This window comes from Scophthalmus maximus, chromosome 15, assembly GCF_022379125.1.
Source record: "Scophthalmus maximus strain ysfricsl-2021 chromosome 15, ASM2237912v1, whole genome shotgun sequence".
In the NCBI taxonomy this organism is placed as follows: domain Eukaryota; kingdom Metazoa; phylum Chordata; class Actinopteri; order Pleuronectiformes; family Scophthalmidae; genus Scophthalmus; species Scophthalmus maximus.
Window position 1 is genome coordinate 15,295,377 of NC_061529.1, and position 21,316 is coordinate 15,316,692.

The following is a 21,316-nucleotide window of genomic DNA, read 5'->3' on the forward strand; positions in this document are numbered from 1 at the left end:
GAGGGAGGGGAGAGCGGTTTTTTTGAATAACTGGTCCAGGCAGTCGGCTGGGGCACACCTGCAGGAATGCACCCGATGACTCAACCTCTGCCGGCCGCATGTCCTGACAAGATGGAACAACACAGCAGAATAAACACGCTGCTCTTCGGCGCTGGTGCTGTGAGAGGAAGGAAACGTAGCGGAGCAGAGAAAGCTGGGACGGGGACAAATAATACCCAGGAAGAATTGGGAGTGGTCCCCTAATGAGAGTGACAAACATGCTGGAGCTTGCTCGTATTTTTCGCCACCAGTGCAGTTTATGACATCAATTTCTTCTTGATTAATTGTCACTTCAAATAGCGCTTGAGAGCTTAGATGTAGTTAGAATAATATTTCCACTAGTGCAGAGGTCAGGGGATGATCACACACACACACACACACACACTTTTTTTTCCATTTACACCTTGTGGCATCTCGCCTTTCCAGTATGTCGGGTTTCATCTGCTGAGGCCGTGACACTACCGCTGCCGCTCCGACGCACAGTAGGTGAACAAATTCACTCCGACAACAATTTAGCAACAGCTACTTCCTCTGATAATCCGCAGACCCTCACTTGTGACCAGGTTTCTTTGGCAGTGCTAGCTACTGAAATAGGCCGATGTTGATGGTAAGCCGAGGTGCCCGCTGATGATTGTTCGTGGAAAGACTCTTTGCCATCCGAGTTGCTTAATGTTAACCTTTATTCTGGGCAGCACTCATAAAACATGGTCACTTTCATCACGCTCTTTTAGACGTTTCAGAATAAGAAATCTTTTTAAAAAAAACTGTAGGTTAAATTAAAAAAGTATCCACAGTGGGAGTGAGCATAAGTAAGACCGTCCATCATTTTTTACTCTCCTCTGGCACGTTGCAGTGTAAATACTGAGGCTGAATGGATGGTTGGATGGTCGAATTCCTGCGCTGGGTGGTTCCCTGTGTCAGCGGGGATGAATCAGAGGAGTGGGAGACTCCTCCTCCGTCCCTCTCAAAGTAGCAATCGACCCAAACAATGAGGGTGCCGCTCATGGCAACACAACCAGTGTGGAGGGAGGCACACGCTGAATAAGTGGAAGCAGAAAGAAAGTCCGAGCTTTGTAAAAAAACAACAACACAGAACTGCAGAATCAAGCGATCCTCTTCTGTAGAGAGGCGGCTGCTTTACATTCTTCTGTAAGACGACTCTTCTGTGGTGCTGTTCATTGCAGTCACAGCTGATCTTGTGAAAAAAACAAACACACTTTCAATACATGAAAATCATGATCTTTAATGAAGATGTGTTAACAACTATGCAGCCATGCTGCACCTTGGTGCTGTGAAATATAAAAAGAACAACAGATATTTATGAACAACTGTGTTTTTAAAGAAACTGAATTTCGACTTCATTGCCCTCCACTAGCTGAATGAGGAAACGAGACGACAAAGAAAAGAAGGCCTGTAACATACACACGAGCACAGTCTGTCAAAACTTTTGATAAATTACGTAAAGTACAGTATTTACAACAAGATTTTCCCGAACATGTGTGAGTGAAGAGGGGAAAGTCAGTGCAGTCTCCACTGAACATTGGGCAGACTGAAGTTGGGCACGAGCAGGGGGAAAATCTTACACAGAAAACCACATGTGTTTATGAAACCGTTCTCTCCAAACCATGGAGTGACTCATATAAATGAACTTAAGGCTAAATGTGACGCGACGTGAGGCCAATTTACCCCTTTTTTCTTGTCTTCGCAAGGGCTGTAGAAGGCTTCATCTGTTAAAAAAGAAAATTCAAAGCAACAAAACAGTGATCACATTCCAGATCGATGACACATTCGCGTTGTAGTCCAGAATCCCTCTGAGTCTAGGCCTAGAAACAGTCAGGAATCAGTCCCTCAGCGGACAAATGTCCGCTGCCGAGTCTTTTAAGGAAGTGCCTGTGGAGTGCAGGAGAAGCAACTCTCCTTCCTCGTGTCAAGTCTTTGCCCTTGTTTTTCTCAGTATCTCAAGATATGGCGACACTGTATGAGGGTGCAGGTGTCTCTGGGGTGGTCTTTTCGCTTCCCACCTTTAGAGTGTTCGCCTCCATCAAGTTGCTCCCGCTGGACATTGTGTTGGTCACGACGTGGCGAGAGCGATGGGACGTGGAGAGGCACTCGCGGCAGCGTTTGCCAATCAGGTAGACGATTTCAAAGATGGAGAGCAGGATGCAGGCCAGGCTGGTGACCACCATGAAGAGGGTGAAGATCCGCTTCTCAGTGGGCCGAGCGATGAAGCAGTCCACCTTGTTGGGGCAGGGCTTCTGTTCGCACTTGATGAGCAACGGGAAGTCGTAGCCCTCGTAGATGTGGTAGACGAGGTAGACGAAGGTGGCGTCCACACCGATTTTGAAGACCAAAGTGAGCACGTAGGTCCACCACAGGCCTCCGCGCTTCTTGCCGGTGTTCTCGTAGAGGCGGCGGCAGTTGTCGCCGTACTTGAGCTTGTTCTTCCGCTCCCTGTCGTCCCTGTAGGCCACGTGCATCACCACCAGGAGTGAGGGGCAAGTGACGAAGATGAGCTGCAGCGCCCACAGCCGGATGTGGGACACGGGGAAGAAGTGGTCATAGCAGACGTTGTGGCAGCCCGGCTGAGCCGTGTTGCACTTGAAGTCTTTCTGCTCGTCGCCCCACACCTTCTCCGCCGCCACCACGAACACCATGACCCTGAAGAGGAAGACGATAGAGAGCCAGACTCGGCCGAAGGCGGTGGAGTACTTGTTCACCCCGCTGAGGAGGCCCTGGAGGAATGCCCAGTTCATGACGGGGGTTGTTCACAGTCTGCCTTCTCTTCCTGCTGATGGAAGACAGGGCAAGCGAGGAAAGCTCCTTTCCGTGGAAATGGCACAGGCCAACTTCAGATATCTACCAGGCTGAAACAAAGAGAAAGGACGGTCATGTCACGACTGTAGATGAAGCACAAGAGAATAAAGAAAGAAACGGAGGAGGAACTGGTTCATTAACATATGAACTCACGTGTTTACGAGTCTTGAGGCAAAAAAACTAAAATAAAAGACATTCAAGAAATGAATGTTAAATGAGCACAAAACACACTCTGGTGTTTTATTAAACACATAGATTTGACGGTTGAGTAAACAAACAACACTCTCGGAGGGTTAGCAGTCAGACAACGTCTCCTCGAACGCAGCTATTCGCTTTCCAGTTTACACAGTCGTGCGCAATTGCGCGTAGCCAAACTGCCCACGTCTAACATCGGGTAAGTCAAAACCAAGCCTCTCTACCATCCAACCCAATTCTTATCAAATCAACTTGAACACTCACAGTTTGAACGCTGCTTCTGCTGCTGCTGCTGCTGCTGCTGCGGTTCGGCGTCGAAGCGGAGGAGCGAGCTCTGGATGAAGCGCTCCGCGGAGAGGCTCAGCAGATTTCACAACGGCACGGGAGGGAGGGGGCGGAGTTGTTGGCCCGCTGCGTCGTCCCGGCGCTCGACCTGCTCAGGTGTGGCTCCCCCCACCAGCGCTGCTGCGCCAACATACCTCCACTAATGACGGGCAGCAGTCGGGCCACAGACTCCACTTCGGCAAAAACCCGGCTCCATTGCGTGACGTCGTGTTTACACTAGGCGTTACGGTAACAGCTGGCGAGAACTGGTTTCACAACAAGTGCGACGTTCCAGTGAACGCCCGTTTAATTATTCAGTCAATAAAAATGTACTGAAATAAACAAATTTACTGGATATACAATAAATAAAGTCAATGTCATACATGAGCTACTTTCTTTCATACTGATGTTATTACCCTTCAGATTGATGGTAGACCGTCGACTACCAATCCAATCAGTGCCAGTTCCATAGAAAATAAGCTGCATCCTCCCGACACGCTTTCAACCAAGAATTTTTATTTTAGCTTATAAAATAAGCAGTGAACATTTTCCTTTTACACATGGATACATTTTTTCGCATTACTACATCTTGATATGAAGTTTGAATTCAGCTTCAGTGTGTCTTGGTTGTACTGATTAGGAATCTGATTAGTGGAAGAAGCATGGGGTGGACTGTGTGGGAACCAATCACATACAGTGTTGTAAATGGATTCATATTTTTTTGTTGATACACTTGTGCACAAAACGTGTCAGGATTTCTGGATCATGTTTCAAGGTTATTGATCCATAAAGAATTGTCTAACATAAGTAATAGTTATTTACAACACTGGCTGGTAATTGTTTACTGTAGAAACATTTGATTTTGGACCAAATGTCTCCATAATATCAATGACTCGCTGTTCATCACCTTCTGAACATGCATTGTATCACTGAATAAAAAATTCTCAAGAGGAAAAAAAAATCCATCACAAAACAAGTAATATCAGATGATTTTTTTCTGTTATTGCAGTCTGCTTGCTTGACATTGAAAATGAGTTGGGTGACATATTTCGGACATGTGTGAATTCAAGTGTGGAGTAAAATGAGGTTTGATTCAATTGTGTGTCAACTGTGAGGATTTCAGGCTTTGAACTTGACTCTGGAAAAGAAAAAACTATCAATCAAGAATCTGATTCTGTCATTCACGTGGAATTGATGTGAAGCTGTAAATCTGTGTGAATCTTTGAGTTTTTATTTCCACAGATGAGGGGGAATATTAAAATGTTTTTTTAAAACTGGTTCTTCTGTGAAAGCGGACTTTTATTAATCTCACATTTTCTGTTGATTCATCAGGTACAGAACTGTTTGCACAGTAACCTCCCTGCAGCCTTATTAAAAAAATCATGATTGAACAAAGACATGTGGACTCTTGGCTATATGAACATGTGTATGAACCATTGGTTTGATAAGTCTGATGTGGAATTCTGCACAACTGATCTCACAAACCCTCATAATATTAATGTTTTTCTTTGTAGATCCTCAAGCAGAAAAACAAAGTAAATATATCTTAGTAAAGTAAATATATTTTTCACTTTCACATAACATAATTAATTCTGAGGGCAGTACAGCCTTGCAGGATGGGGGTTTTCCAATCTTAATCAAATAATAAATCATATAGGATTACTTAATGTATAAATATTTAGTTTTGATACAGTACTAGACCTTTACCACTAGAGGATGGTATTTCTCTAATGTATGAAAGGTATCATCTACAGTAAAACCTACAAACACATATCATATTAAGCTGGAAATGAAGAATCATCTTCAGTTTACAGACAGTTACATAAGGTAAATATCTGAAAGGTATATTCATACTATTGCTGCATCACACTGACAGAAACAGGTGGATATGAGTGAATTATTGGGGCTCAACTAAAAGGGAAGAAAAAAGATTCAATATGGCCGGAGAGGAGGGTAAGGAGGTGAGGGGAGCGGGTAAAGGTGTAAGAGAGTGGGGGGAGTCGAGGTGAGAGGATGGTTGACAGGGTTGAAGAAGAGGAAGGATGGGAGAGGGGATTCAGAGAGGTGAGGGGGAATAACAGGGTGGAGGGGGTTGGCGTGTTGGGAGGGGGTTACTTCTTTCTCTTCTCCTTCCTTTCCCTGTCCTCCTTTTCTCTCTTCTTCGCCCCCTTCCCAGTTTCTCTTTCCTCTCCTTCTTCAGCCTCTTCTCTTCCTTTTCCATCCTTGTCTTGTCTTTATCAGACATGAGCTAGAGTTCCTGAAAAGACAGAGACAACAGGTGTTTCAGTACCCTTTTTTCCTTTAAAGTCTACATCTGAATCAAACTTAGTCCAGCAAGTTATTATTCAAATCAAACCGAGCCGACGCGTTGTACCTGGAGCTCCTTGTTTTGCTGGATCAGGACTTTCGTGTCCTCCTCCTCCATCTTGCTCACTTTGACCTGAGAGTCCAGCTGCTCTGTGAGCCACTTCTCCTCTGTGATTCTGAACTGTTTCTGCAGCTCCTCCACTAGTGACCTGCCTCCGACTCACACCTGAGACTGTCCTCCTCACAGCAGGGACTTTTGCCTGCCTCTCAGTCTCACTCTGCAGGATCTTGCCTTTAAACTGAGAAGTTTTTGTGAAGGACAACTCCGAACTCCTTTACCCGATCGCACTTCTCCATTAGCTCCTTTTTGACCCTCTGTGTCTCAACCATGTTGTCCAGATCTGGCTCTTGAAGACATCAACGGCATACCCCACGGTGTCCAAGTCATTTTTTTGCACTTAACAGTGTTGACAACTTTTCATCCATTCAACTTCTCCCTCTCCTCCTCCCAGCTGATGGTCATGCAGACAAACAAAAAATTTGGAGTGCCTCCGTATGTTAGCCTTTATGATAAATGCACTGATAACGTCCCAGGGCAAGCTGACATGCAGGATTAGCGATAAAGGTTTTTCAAAATAAAAATTTAAACAGAGTTCATACAAAGGGATTATAGGAAATTAAGATTAGTTAGATTATATTCACAGCAACAATGTTACCCAGGTCCCTTAAAATTGACAGGAGGGAAATTAGTTTAAAGATATTACTTTAAATCTGATACTTGAGCTGCTGTAAAAACATATTGATGCATCATTTCTCACCGTGAAATCAAAACAACTCTGACTACAGACAATAATAGATTTTTACTGTATGAATTTAGGGGAAATTACAAATTAGAATTACAAACTACAATACATTTCTTCTTCTAATTGATCAAGAAAATGTAAGTGCACACTATGAAGAGATAGATATATAAAGGAGTAAGCCAACAAGTCAGTATCACAATGTAACATTTAAGTTGTAAAAATATTACAGTTGAGCTGGCTTTAGAAAAAGGGCGTTTATTGAAATATTTACATGACAAAAGATGTGGCTTCGAAGACCATGAACACACTCGTGCTCTCAGACATACACTGCCTCCACACATACACACAGACAAAAAGAACAAGCACACACTTGCTTTGCGTTCACACGTATTCTCCGCAGTCCGAGATGATGACTTTCTGCTTCGGCTTCCCATCTTTTGTCCCCTGAGCCTGCAGGAAGGACATCCGTTTTAAATGACTTTAAATTCTACAAATACAACTGACCTTCATCACTGCACAACTAAACCACAACTTTTTAAAAAAGTTTTTGTAAACAATTTCTAATTTTCCGATGCGTTTAACTGATGCAGACAGACGCATCAGTTACTACACTTCATTAATGGGGTTAGGCTTAACACTTTGGGAATTAACTTTTTTTCATGCATATTTTACAGTAGGTATAAAAAAAAGGCATTTTTCTAGCCATTCAATATTATAAGTATTTTTTACCTCCATTGCACGGACCACATCCATCCCCTCCACCAGGTCTCCAAACACCACGTGTTTCCCGTCCAGCCAGTCGGTTTTATCAGTGGTGATGAAGAACTGAGAGCCATTCGAGTTTGATCCGGAGTTGGCCATGGAGAGTTGCCCTGTGAGCACAAGAAACAAGAGTTTGGCCGGTCACCCGCAGGGATCTACTAGTAAACACAAAGCACGAGCCTCATTCACAGACCTCGCCATACACCCCGAGCATGCAAGTTACAAAACTCACCTGGAGCGGTGTGTTTGAGGACAAAGTTTTCGTCGTCAAACTTCTGGCCGTAGATGGACTTGCCGCCAGTGCCGTTGTGGTTGGTGAAGTCGCCTCCTTGGCACATGAACTGAGGGATGATGCGGTGGAAGCAGCTGCCCTTGAAGCCAAAGCCTTTCTCGTGTGTGCACAAGCAGCGGAAGTTCTCTACACAGGATAAAAGAAAAGATACTTTCTTTATTTTTGAACAGAGGCATTTCATTTATTGGTATCTTTTTTTTTTTTTACAGATTTATAGATTAATGTTGGATAGTTTTCAATTCTTTATGAAAGCAAACCTCAGTATGTGCAGCATCACCATATATTCCTGACAAAGATGTGAGTGTGACAGCCCCTCAGGACACTATACAGACCTGCTGTCATGGGAACGATGTCAGCCCGCAGGAGGAAGCGTAGTCTCCCTGCCGGCTTGTTGCCAATCTTGATGTCCATGTAGACTTGAGGGTTAACTCTGCCCTTTTTAGCTGGGGGCTCGTCCTACAAAAACAAATTATACTTCACTTACTATCTTAATAAAGTTAAAGCCAGACACTCCCAATATCAGAAAGAAAGAAACCTCACCTCCTGTGTGGCCGTGTTGGTCGTTTCTCCACCGGCGGCCTCCCCATCAGCCTCTTCAGCAGTCTTCCCAGAGAACTTCTTCAGCCAGTCGTCGTCAGACCACACTGAGGAAAGACACAGTTGAAAATCACACCTGCGGATTTGAAAAATCACACCACAAGCGAAGCCTAATGTATATGGGTTCCATATAATCACCTGGTCGAGAAGAACCTTCTTTGATTCTCATGGGCTTGGCAGTGTTGACCCGAACAGTTCGTCCAAAAAGCTCAGACTCATTCTAGTAGATTTTAAAAAACAACACAGAAATATTAATATTTTTGCATCGTTAATTTTACCAGCTGTGTTTTTATTTAGTATTGGTCTTAAGTCTTTTGACAAAAATATGTATTAGTTTTAGTCATTCCACTTTTTGTTTTTGTCTAAGTCAACAAAAATCCAGACATGTTATTCTAGTTTTTGTCACTGAGAAGTTTTATCTTATTTTCATCATACATTTTTCTTTTTTGTCTTTAGTCCACTTTGACCTCGACCAAGCAGGTTGTGTGATTGTTCGCTTTGACTGTTTGTTAGCAGGATTAATGAAAAAAGTGAAGAACAGATTTACATGAAAGTTAATTTGGGGGGGCATTTTTATTTGAATTTGTTAGATAAAGTAAAGGACCGACAGGAGACAGGGTGAGAGAGTAGGGGAATGACAGTAAATTAGTAGTCGAATCTGGCATATGTGCTTATGAGGTACGCACTCAAAGCATTCACTAGTCGTCCTGTCATCAGTTAGGTTACAACTGTAATCATCTTTGTATGCATTTTCTGTGTCACTCTCCTCTGCAGTAGTTCAGACTGACTGAACCCAGTAAATCCAGTCAGTAAAACAGAATCTAACCTTGTGCAGTTTTTCCTGCTAATCCATCACTACTGCATTTCCCTCAGCTGTTCACTGCAGAGCAGTGAGGCGTTCAGATGCTGAAAATACTCACTTTTTGTCCAAGGTACTAGTCCTCGTCTGGATTGAGTCAAAAAGGCAATGCTAAAATCAAGAGATACACTGGGCAACAGAGGGAACTGTAACTACAGCATGTGCTCCGACAGACGCAGCTTGAGGAATCAGACTTTGAATTAAAACCTGCCCATTATTATTCAATCATTTTATTTTTAGGGATGAAACTTTATTACATTTGGTCATAGTTATCATTTCTTAAAGGTCTCTTTTTATTGGGTTTAAGTCTTGTTTTTGGTGTGAAAATCAAAGATTTCATTGATTAAATCAAACTTTTGGGGGAAACTGAACTTAACAGGAATGAGATCCACTTACCATGTTATCAATAGCAGCTGCAGCATCCTAGAGAAGATGAAGGTCAGAAAATAGTTAGTTTACCCGGAGAGAGCCTCGGGGTGCAACAGCAGACAGTATGTTCACATCTGCATTCACCAGTCAGTTCACCATTTCCCTTCAGAATAAGACAGTCTGTTTACTCCACACACACAACAGCATTAATAACTGGAAACTGCCCACTGCACCTCACTCCCGATCTCTCTCTTGTATTGCTAATGTATTACATACTTTGTGCTTTTATAGTTTGTATCGGTCAAGAATATTCAGTTAAGAAATTGCAGTTAAAACTCCATCACTCAGTTGGTGTGCACATCTGTAACGCATCCACGATTGTCTTGATGATGGATTATTCTCCATTGATTGATTTAGATCAGAATATCGCAGCCTCTGCACAGCACTGCGACCGTTACATACCTCCGCCAGTTCGAACTCGATGAAAGCGAATCCTCTGTGTTTCTCTGTGAACACAACACGGAGGCGGGTTAACGAAGATGAGGTTGACGTAAAAACAGATCGGCTGTTACAGTCGCGGGCTCGTGGTACAACCCGTCCTCCACTCACCGGTCTCATAGTCCAGCGGGATCTGGATGTCGGTGATGTCTCCGAATGGGATAAACGCAGCGTGTAGCACCTTCTCGTCCACCTCCTCTGCCAGACCACCTGGCACACACACACACACACACACACACACACACACACACACACACACACACACACACACACACACACACACACACACACACACACACACACACACACACACACACACACACACACACACACACACACACACACACACACACACACACACACACACACACACACACGACGAGAGGATGACGAGGCAGGTCTGCGTGTTGCGTTCAAGACTCAGGACCTGACGGATTTTGGACCATTCTATTTGTGGTTGCGGAAACTATGCGAAGTTTAAGGGAGCGACACATTTTGCCGGCTCCTTCTCTCTGTGTTGCTTTATTAAAAGTCGTATCCACTTTAAGCAGGTCTGTCTATCACTCGGTCAAAGCAACAAACCGCGGTTTGTTCGCCGAACACACCCGAACAACACCACTTTCGGCGTGTTTTAGTGAAAAGCAGCATCAACTTACCGACATACAGCACTCGTTTGTTAGCCGCCATATTGGATTTAACGGTTCAACTTTAACCCCCAGGAGCTTGTCTGTCATTGGTGGAGGGAAACTAAAGCCCGCCTCTAATGTCTCGTTGGCTCTGGCGCCACCTGTCGGAGGAAACCCTCGCCACCCACAGGAGCCTAAACACAACTACTACTACTACTACTACTACTACTACTACTACTACTACAAACAACGGTTGCGTCTTGTCTGAGCCTGAAGCAGCTGCATGGTTTTCAGCCATCATTCCTTTTACCATTCACACCTGTGCTGATTGAGGATTTCTCACCAGGCCTGTACCTGAGGAAGGTATACATATGTTGTATGTGTTCATTTTTTACCATAAAACATTAATAAGGAATCAACCATAAAGGTTTTATAGGTTGTAACTATTTGTGATACTATGTTGTTGAAAAATATTAATATAAACAACTTTTTCATCTGAATGTTTTTTTTTTATTTGTCTTTTCAGGCCATTTTACCTTATATCCAATGAGAAGTTTGACCTCTGACCTTCCTGAAAGGAGCTGTTGAGAATGTGGTCCAAAAACTGTTCAGCAATTTGTACATGTGAAGGCCAAACCAAATATATTATTCAAAAACTAAAAAAATAACACAACTTGTTCTTATTGATTACTTATCAATGACCTATAAAAAAAAAAGATTGATCAACAGCTCATAGAGAAAGTGGCATAATATTTTGTTTGCCTGAGATCAAGACAAAAGTTTAAGAAATCTCTTAACTTTCCAGTTAAGGTAAAAATGTTCCATCCAGTTGTACATCATCCAGTGAGATTCTGCTCTTTGTCTCTTTACCTGTACTCCGTGTCTCACAGAAGACGAGGGCACTTTCCAGGAACTTGAAAAATCCTTACTCCAAGACAATTTCTACATCCACTCATTCTCTGCTAGTTGTCCTTCCTCCAACACTGATTTCCACATTTTTCTCCTCCCTGCTTATGTGCAATATTTCCCCCTCTGAGCATCAGTCCTTTTGTCTGGCAGTTAGACAAAGGATAATACTGTAGATTAGTTCAATCAAAAGCCTAAATGTTTTAATTTTGGTTTGTCTAATTGATCACGAAAAAATCCATCAGAAACGTGTTTCGTGAGCCCACACTGCAAAACTTTTATTTGAATGTCATTCAACTGAAGAAAAAAAGGTATTTTGAAGACAAAGTTTGAAGAACAATTTTTCCTTTCAACAATTTCCCTTGGAATAGAAACCTCAAAAAACAAACAAACATTGCCATGACTTCAAGGTCTGACTTTTGCATGTTTTGATATTGAGCTCTAAAAGTGATAAATCTCAAATGGCATCTAATTTTGCATTTAAGACTAATGGGGTGTAATAAATAGAGATCAAATGTCAAATTTATATGGAAATTGACATTTTTACTCTTGACTTTTCTAAATTCTCCCTCAGTTATTTATGTCTTTATGCCTTTATAAGAGGAAACTTAACTTTAATTCTTTTCTTTCCCCGTATTATTTCCCTTGCATCAATCATCAGTCCAAAGAAGAATGCCCGTCGAGCCAAACATAACATTCTGTTTGATACTTAGCATTATATTGTTTGTGCTTCTCCTACAGTGCCCTCACTATTAAATAACACAAGAGTGGTAACCTTGATATGTCATCCCTTTATTGAGAATACCACACACACCAATGAAAAACATGATAGGAGGGCTCCATCATTTCAAATCAAGCATAAAATATCAAGCAAAGAAAAAGATCGGGCTCATTTTCCTTCAAAAGAAAAAAAGTCTCCTTCGCCACTAAATGAAGGGTCTTAATTTATTTTTCATTTGCATAATTGCTTTCGGTATGTCATTTAAAAATATTACAGATCTAGAAAATGATGAAGTGTAATAGTTTTCAAAATGTTCAAGTATTTTTTCAAAAGTACATTTTTCTTTTTTTTTCCCGGTTTTTATTTTGCATTATTGTTCAGAGGGCTCTGGTGTCTTCCCCTCATCTGGTGTTTTTCTTTACCCTGAAACAACACAATGACTTTTCATTAGTACCACAAAATGTATACTATGTATGACCAAATCAAAGAGTATGGATAGCTTTACTGCTTATGTATTATCATACCAATCCAATACAGCACACTTCTTCAGGATGTGGCAGGAGCGGCAGGAGTAGCCATGCTGCTCACTTTCTGGGTGGCATCTTTCTTTGCCTGGTGGGCCTGGAGCACGGCGACTGCTTCTTCCACCTGTTGAAAGATACCGTAAAACATGAACAATCCACGTCACAGAGTGACAGACATTCTAGTGTGACAATCTGATGAAGATAGAGGAAGCCAAGTACCTTTGAACGCAGAGATTCATGAGACTCCAGCATGTGTAGCAGCTCAGAGTTGTCAATCTCCAGCAGCATGCCGGTGATCTTCCCTGCCAGGTTGGCATGCATGGACTGAATCAGTGGGAAAAGACGCTCCCCTATTTCAAAAAGAATGTTGGAAGGAGATTCATGGAACCTGTTGAAAAGTGAATGAATTCATTGTGAAATACCAGTCTTACCTAGCATCTGTTTCTGCTCCTGAGGGGGCGCAGCAGCCAACATGGAGGCTGTGAGAGGCTCCTGGCCCTGAACATGCACAGCTGGCTGAGCCTAGAAAGTACAGATGAAGGCCATGGTAAGGACAAGGACTTCAAATTATTCACAAAAAGAAAAGATGATCTGGCTGACCCTTTGCTCATACCTGCTGTAAGGCAATAGGTTGCACCACCTGGGGGTTGGGGTTACGGACACCGGAGGCATATTTGTACGGAGGCATGGCTCTGGGGCCTGGGACTCCCATGGAGGGACGAGGAGCCATGGCCTGGCCAGGAGCTATAGCAGCGAGAAGAAGAATTTGCGCAGGATTTACACACAAGTGTCTACTGTCTATATTGTGCCAGTAGCAATCCGCAGCCAGAGTCAGCGGATTGTGAGTGATCACTCTGGCAAGATGTTATGAGTGAACACACCTCGTGGGCCCTGCGTGCCGCTACTAGGAGACATGTGCCTCAGGTTTGCGCGAGGTCCTGGCTGACGCAGCGAGCCGGGGATCCCCTGGAAACCACCTGAGAGTTCACATAAATAACTGAACTTTTTAAATGGTCCATTACAGCATGATTATACTTTTTTTTAAGTATGTAATATTACAGATAGATGCACCATCCAATAATGCCACCGGCTCACCTTGACCTCTACCACCTTGTTGTTGCCACCGGGGGTTGGGTCGCATTTGGGCCATCTGATTGGGTGCATAGTATGTCGTCCTATTCTGGGCCTGATGAACATAAAAAAAGAACTGTATCATCTCATGGCATTAAAAGACATACTTGAACCACTGAACTAAGAAAGGCAACAATAATCTGTGACATTTTTTTTTACAGGAATACCATAGAAACTGTTCACATTTTTGTAATCATTTCAAAAGATTATCCAATGACCTTTGGGACAAAAATTTCCCTTCTGCTGTGTCAAAGGTGTTTCTGTAGATATGAGTTTCCTCTTAACTTAAAGCGGAAAATAGACAACTTTTTGGCCTAAACCTTTCATTATGATGTAAAAACATTTGCAGTGTAATGGCAATAGAAAACAACAACATCCGCGCCTATATTGGTCCCCTATAAGCCTTATTTTCACCATGTTATTGTCTTGGCCACGGAACGCGTTTTTTGTGGAAACTTGACAACTCCATATAAGGCACAAAGAAACGATATTACACATTGCGTAACCAAAACAAAGGAGAGAATAGCATGGAAATGGCAGCCGATGGAACAGCTGAATTGACAAAACAACTCAACATTGCAATAAAATGGGTGCTTCAAAAATGATATGCAGTTTGTCTTTATCAGTAAGTAACACTACCAGCCTACTTATTAATCCTACCGGACATTTGACTCAAGGTCATTTGTTCAAATAGAGATTTTTACGGGTGTTTTCTGCTTTGGACAGTAGCCAGGCTGCTTACGATGCTGCTAGTTAACGCAAGGGGCCAGAAAACAAAGTAGGAATTTCAGTCTACATGGAAACATACTTAGTATAGATCACTTTAACATACACTATCATCTCAGACTTAAACTGTCACACCTGAGGCACGGCTGGCATGAAGTAGCCGCTGGCGGGCTGGAACTGATTGATTATGGCATTTGCCGGCATGGCCCTCATGCCGGCTATACGCTGCATGTACTGATTTGTGAGGTGGGCCTTGCGCTCCTCTTTGCGCTGAGCGAGAGCCACATAGAGGGGTTTGGAGCCAACGATGCGTCCGTTCATCTCAGTCACAGCCTTGGTTGCTTCTTCGGGGGAGGAGAAGCAGACGAAGCCAAAGCCTTTGGAGCGACCCTCCTCAAGCATCACCTAACATGTAGACAAGAGTGTGTCAGAGTATCTTCAAACATACAAATATGGTCAATGCAAATATTTTGTAGAGCCGATGCTTTACATCACTGCGTGAATTTAATTTACCTTGGCACTTGTGATGGATCCGAAAGGAGAGAACTCCTTACGCAGTTTCTCGTCATCTATAGTGTCATCTAGGTTCTTGATGTAAAGATTTACACCCTGAAAGGAAACACAATCAGCCATCACACTAAGTATATTCCTTGATATAACTCACTAACTAAAAAATATGATATTGACTGGATTTAAACTTGAATCATGACCTAGTTCCTGCTGACCTGATAACGACTGATCCTTTCTTGTTTCAGCAGCTCAAATTTCCTCTTCAGCTCTGCCTGTCGCTCCATCTTCTTCTGCGCCCGCCCAACAAATACAGTCTTGCCGTTGAGTTCAGTGCCATTCATGTCCTCGACGGCCTTTAGATGAAGCCAGAATTATCAGAGGAAACTTCAAAGAGATAAAGACACACTTAACACATTTACATGAGGCCAAAGTACCTTGTTGGCGTCCTCGTGCTTCTCGTAACTGACAAATCCAAAGCCTCTGGATTTGCCAGTGTGGTCCATCATCACCCTCACGCTGAGTGTTTTACCTGCAGAGGCCGAACAGCGGATGTCAGAGGAAGTAGACAATAACATGTCTTTTAGGTAATGAATGGATCTAATCTCGGTTTACCATATTTGTCAAAAAGCTCCTTCAGCCTTTCGTCGTTCATGTCGTCCCCAAAGTTCTTGATGTAGACGTTGGTAAATTCTTTTGCTTTGGCGCCGAGTTCAGCCTCGCGCTCTTTGCGAGATTTGAAACGACCCACAAACCTGAACATTGAGGGAGAGCAGCGATACACACTCTTGTAAAACAGTCCTGGCTAAGTTGAGAAAGCAAACCAGGATCCATCTCTTGGCTCCATCTTTCCGATCAGAAAACACAAACCTGGATAACCTGGTTATCCAGGTTTCCAGGTAAACAAAGCTCCACGCAGACCTGACCACCCAAGCATGTCACATAAAGAAGAGTACATTCTTTTACAAAAAACACGGACAAAGTTCACAAGACAACTTCACGGCTACATTTCGGCGTAACTCATCATTCCCGGAGGACACAATGGATTAAAAAAACCAACAACATTTAACTGCTGTTAACAATACCAGGGGCAGGCAGATATTGTTGGCATGCTAGACAACACCGTGACAACCATCGTAATTCTTGGTCCAAAACTTGATGAGGAGGTGGACGGAGAGGGATGGAGGAACAGAGTCTCACAGTACAAAGGAAAGCTGAGGAGGACCGAATGATCTTATATACCTTGCTATGATGACCTCTCCCCTTCCGCCATCCAGTATTGCATCATTCCTGCATTCGATCCATCACTAAAACACACAAGCGTGGTCATACACACACACTCACACACAAACAGTCTAGGACGAGGGACCAGCGAGTGGACAAAACAAAGTAACAGAAAATGCATCTGGTAGGAAAGATAAGAGGTTTTAGTGTGTTTATATCAGTTTAGAAGGTTCGCCTTCAGACTGGCAGCAGTGAGAGGTGGGGTTATTAGTGAGATTATTCACACACAAACTCACCAACTGAAAAAGACACAAAAGGTCAGTTCACTCAAAACAAGTGCAGAATTATACATAAGGCACAGAACAAATCACGGTTTGTATCAGAGTATCTGAGAGCCACATGAGCTCTTGTCATCACCTTATAATCTACCTACACTTGGATGAACTTTAAAATTCCAAGGTGTTTTCAAACACTATAGTTCAAGCAAGACAGTTCAGTGAGTTTTTGAACAGATTTAACTGATGGTTGGTTTGGCAGCAGGTTGTGTGATCCGGAATTTCAAAGCTTGGAATCAATAAAGCACCTAATCTATCTATCTATCCATCTATCTTTGACAATTACAAGAATGTGTGCTACTACATGATCAGACACTCACACCTTGCGGTCATTTAGAAGCATGCCGTTCATCTTCTCAATGGCGCGATCAGCTGCATCTTGGGTCTCGAAATGGACGAAAGCATACCCCTTGGAGCCGTTTTCATCGCACACCACCTGGAGCACGCAGAGACATGCTACATAGGTAAATATGCTTCTTTCTACAGTGCATCACGCTCCGCCTTAAATGCAGGTAGTTCCTTGACCTTAAAAAGGAATCGTTAGACCTTGTGTAAAATGTTTACATTCTTTTTCTTGCAGAGATTTAAATAAGAAAATTGCTACCACTCGCATATCTGTCCGCTAAATGTGAACCCACAGTCAGCAGCTGGTTATCGTAGCTAAGCATAAAAACTAAATCAGGGGGAAACCAGTCGCCTGGCGTAACCAGACAAATACTCAAATGCATATTATTCTGGGACCTCTCGGTTCATTTTCCCTTTTCGCTTTTCCAAGAGGCGTTAGAAACGGACGCAGAACAAAGTGCCTCCGGATGCAATTGGACAGACCTCCAACCAGTGAGAGCAAGGAATCGTGTGACGCATGTTGAGCGACGCAAAAATGTCAACAGACTAGAGAAAAGAGGAGACGCCTGTGGTGATGATTCCACAATGTCTGTGAACGAGAAATTTGAAGATATCGGGTACTTTGGGTCAAATGCTCGTTCATCAGCGACAGCCTTGGTTGATTACAAAAGTCCATTATCAGATAATCGGTTGTGATTGGACAGGCAAGTTTTCTGCAGGAGGAAATCACTTCCCAGGCTAGTCTCCTGGCTCGGTCTGTTCTAAGTGTTATGTAAAAATAACATTTGTTCTATTTGATTATTTTCAAGAAGTTAAAGTCAGAATATCCATTTCCCTGCCATCTTGACTCTTCATGATGAGCCAGCCTAACGGGCTACTGCCAGTAGATTCACACTTACTAAACAGATATGAGAGTGGGAGCATCCCTCTCATCTTTAGCCTGTGACATCTATAGCAAACTCTACCTTGCAGGAGAGGATGTTACCAAAGGCAGAGAAGGTGTCGTACAGGGCTTTGTTGTCAATGGACTTGTCAAGATTCTTGATGAACACGTTGCCCACTCCGGACTTCCTGAGGGAGGGGTCTCTTTGGGACCACATGATTCTGATCGGCTTCCCTTTCACCACGTCGAAGTTCATGGTGTCCAAGGCTCTCTCGGCTGGACGGAGGAGGGGGCAGAGAGGCAGAGGGAAAGGTCAGGGGTGACCGTTTACATGGAGCCATGAGTCTGAAAACATCAGTAACTAATTTGCATGCCACATATCACGCTTCTGTCATGCAGTGTTTTTTCTGCGACGCCAATGATGGCGCAACAATGATTACGATGCAGCCATTGACACCTGCACTACATTAATGACACTCCCAGAGAAGCTACAGCAGAGTGCATTACAACAGTTTGTGCTCCTGTGCCACAATGGATGATCCCTGCTGCCCGAGCACGTGCAAAACGGTCAAGATACTGCAGTCGACCATGTGGCTGTTGAGCTGTCTACAAGCAGCTGGGACAAGAGTGGGGGGCAGCTGCAGTCAGCAAGCACATGGCCCCCGTTCACTGACTGGCCACATGCTGCTGGCCAGCGTCCCACCAAAGGCCAGTAGCAGTGCAGCAGGTCCTCAGACAATACAGACAGGCCTAAAATTGTGGTTTCAACAAATACTGCGATTCGTTTTTCACTTGTTCAAATCAGTCTAAAGGTTTAATTTATACATGTTTATTTTTCCACCGTCTATTGCTTTAAATATCACAATGGGCACCAATGCCAAACACCCTTTTGTTCAGTCACTACGCACACACACACACACGCACGCACGCACGCACGCGCGCTTGTTCCAGCTGAAAGTGTCTGGTAAACAAAACAGAGCTGCCTTGCGTCTGCTGGCATCAGCAGTTTGGCTTGCAATTGTACTTCACAACCCATGTGGTCAGGGAAGGTGTGTGTGTATGTGTGTATCACTATCAATTGTGTCAAAAATTAACTTCTGGAAGGTTCATAGTGGGAAATCTTTAGTTTAAAATGTGTCAAATCGGTGAAACAGGGTGAATTGAAGTGGTGCAATTTACAATGATGAACAGTATAGTGTTGTAAAATGTAAACTGCTGTGTTACTTGTTATTGTTCAACCGTTTCATAACTAAAGTATTATTGGCAGGCAAATTTTGGGCTGCTCAGATAGAGGCTCTATATTTAGAGAGGGGTCCTGAGAGGTATGCGCTGGCATGGAGTGTGAGTCGAGCATACTCTGCCATTGATTGGGAAGACACATTCAAGAATTCTTAGATGAGCAACAACAGGGTCTTGTGAGCGTTCACACGTAAACAATCGTGACCACCACATGAAATCATCTGTACCGACCAGCCACTGCTCCTTTTTCATAAACCATGGCTTGATTGGTTGTTTTTAAAGGCAGCAAGCTGTTGACCCCACAGCCACGTGTTTGGAAACCATTTAAATACCCGGCAGAACCGCCCTTCAGGTCCACACCACCGAGAACAAGTGGCGTCTTCTCACTTGTGGCTCTTCTGACGTTTACTGGAGAGGGTGACGCCACGTTTCTGGAAGTGAGCCTGTTGTAACCTCCATCTTTTGGTAACCAGCTCGAGCGCAGATAAGTCGTCACAGGTGTTTAACATTGATGCACGTCCACACAACATAAACAGCACCGCCAGGCCTCAGCCGACAAAACCACACCAGCTGCCACAACTGCTCAATGCTCTGATGCCACAATAACGAAACTGCACACGCGGTAGTGACATGTCTACATAGATGTGAGTTAAGGCATCGGTTCCCAACCGATTAACAATCACACAAGTGATATTGCAGATTTAAAAACAAAAGACTATGATTCGCCTAATCATCAATAAGTTTGATAACGAACCCGAGATTCAAAACCCAGCAATGCCTTGTGAAGCAGACCGGTGCAGGGGCTCATCGATCAGCTGTGCTCGTTCCTTTTTTTTGCCTTCAGTGAGTATATAGCAGCAGAGAGCAATGGGAATTAGTCTCACACAGTGGGCCTTTAAATAGGAGCAGAAATGGGTCATTTTGGGCAGAATAAGAATGATCCTTCCCAACAACGACAAAAAATCTGTGATTTGGTGATGAGCATAACAGGGCTTTTCTGTTGACATTTCTGTTGGCTTTAACGATAGTAGTGACATATTTCCAGGAGGATACAAGAAGTGGGACATGCATATATGGGTCACGTAACTGATCCAGTCTGAAGAACTGCCACTGCCTGTCATGTGTTCCATTTGCAGGACACTCCATGAGATCTACCAATTTGGAGAACCAGTGTTTTGTTTTTTAAATTTAGCATGCGATCACAGCTGGAGGCCTGACATTGAACGCATGTCGTGACATTGTCGACATTTGGCAGGGTGCACGCTATCGTGCCTCTTATAACCCCGGCGTGCGCCTCCATCATGCCCCGGCGACACACAGCAGCCTCTCATCGCTCCACGTTCCCCTTCTTACCGTCGGCAGGCTGGGAGAAGTTCACATACGCGTATCCGAGGGAGCGCCGGGTGATCATGTCTCGACATACCCGAATGGAGAGCACCGGTCCGGCGGGGCTGAATTTCTCGTACAGCATAGCCTCCGTGATATCGGGGTGCAGGTCGCCGACGTAGAGAGAAGCCATCGGATAGCTCCCGGTCGCCGTGTTCATGCCTCGGACTCGACAGAGACAATGTGGACAACGCTTCCCTCAAAGAAATAATACACAAAAAAAAGGTGAAAAATAGGAGTTGTTTCGAGTCCAAAGTGCGCGTCACGGCGGACGACTGGCTCTCTGGTGCAGCCGGTCGGGAGAATGTCAAAGTTAAATGAAAAATTAAAAAAATAAATCACGATTAAAAATAAAAACAAAGCCGGTGATGTGGAGCACGATTCCTTCTCAGAGACACCAACCTCTTGTTGACAAGATTTGTTTTTGATAATTAATGTTTTGCGATTTTTTTTTTCCTTTCCAAAAAGGTTTGTTTTGTTTTATTTTTAGATTACGGTCCTTGTTTTTTGAAGATTTTATAGATTTTGTATTTTTTATATTTTTAAAGTTTTTTTTCAAGAACAGTGAGTTCGACACTCACGGTTGTTTTGTGGCCGGTGAAAGAGACTGCGACGGGGAAGCGTGGGCGCTTTATAGAGAGTGGAGGAGTGTGGCCAGGGTCAATCCTGGGATAGGAAAAAAAGAAAAACACATCGGGCATGTGATGTAAAAGGGAGAGAGCACACGGAGCCCTCCAACTACAGAGCCCAGCTCCCCACAGCGACATCTGGGTGGGAACACGAGGCGTTCACAAACCATGGACACTTTCGTTGCGCCTTCAAAATGGCAAAATGTGGATGAAAACTGTTACATTAAGAAATATTGAGTATGAAAAATTAAGCTGCTGTTATTTGCAAGGTGAAA

At 43.6% G+C, this 21,316-nt stretch overlaps 3 protein-coding genes across 3 annotated transcripts; all 3 read right to left on the reverse strand.

Moving 5' to 3' along the window:
* Window positions 1-1,262: 1,262 nt before the first annotated feature.
* On the reverse strand, window positions 1,263-3,539 carry LOC118286187 (gap junction beta-4 protein). The gene is made up of 2 exons (XM_035610434.2): window positions 3,313-3,539; window positions 1,263-2,903 (listed from the first exon to the last, which is right to left on the reverse strand). Exon 2 carries the CDS (start codon window positions 2,790-2,792, stop codon window positions 1,998-2,000), a length of 795 nt encoding a protein of 264 aa, XP_035466327.1. The 5' UTR covers window positions 2,793-2,903; window positions 3,313-3,539; the 3' UTR covers window positions 1,263-1,997.
* A 3,182-nt stretch (window positions 3,540-6,721) lies between these two features.
* On the reverse strand, window positions 6,722-10,619 carry ppie (peptidylprolyl isomerase E (cyclophilin E)). The gene is made up of 10 exons (XM_035610433.2): window positions 10,516-10,619; window positions 9,971-10,069; window positions 9,824-9,867; window positions 9,389-9,415; window positions 8,272-8,353; window positions 8,077-8,180; window positions 7,869-7,992; window positions 7,477-7,662; window positions 7,212-7,354; window positions 6,722-6,932 (listed from the first exon to the last, which is right to left on the reverse strand). Exons 1-10 carry the CDS (start codon window positions 10,544-10,546, stop codon window positions 6,864-6,866), a joined length of 909 nt encoding a protein of 302 aa, XP_035466326.1. The 5' UTR covers window positions 10,547-10,619; the 3' UTR covers window positions 6,722-6,863.
* A 1,543-nt stretch (window positions 10,620-12,162) lies between these two features.
* On the reverse strand, window positions 12,163-21,029 carry pabpc4 (poly(A) binding protein, cytoplasmic 4 (inducible form)). Its single transcript, XM_035610432.2, has 15 exons — window positions 20,380-21,029; window positions 17,870-18,063; window positions 16,880-16,995; window positions 15,616-15,755; window positions 15,438-15,532; window positions 15,219-15,356; window positions 15,007-15,102; window positions 14,629-14,898; window positions 13,732-13,822; window positions 13,518-13,613; window positions 13,250-13,380; window positions 13,068-13,158; window positions 12,856-12,986; window positions 12,637-12,760; window positions 12,163-12,535 (listed from the first exon to the last, which is right to left on the reverse strand). The coding sequence occupies exons 1-14, from the start codon at window positions 20,570-20,572 to the stop codon at window positions 12,659-12,661; spliced, it is 1,884 nt and encodes a 627-aa protein (XP_035466325.1). The 5' UTR covers window positions 20,573-21,029; the 3' UTR covers window positions 12,163-12,535; window positions 12,637-12,658.
* Window positions 21,030-21,316: the final 287 nt, after the last annotated feature.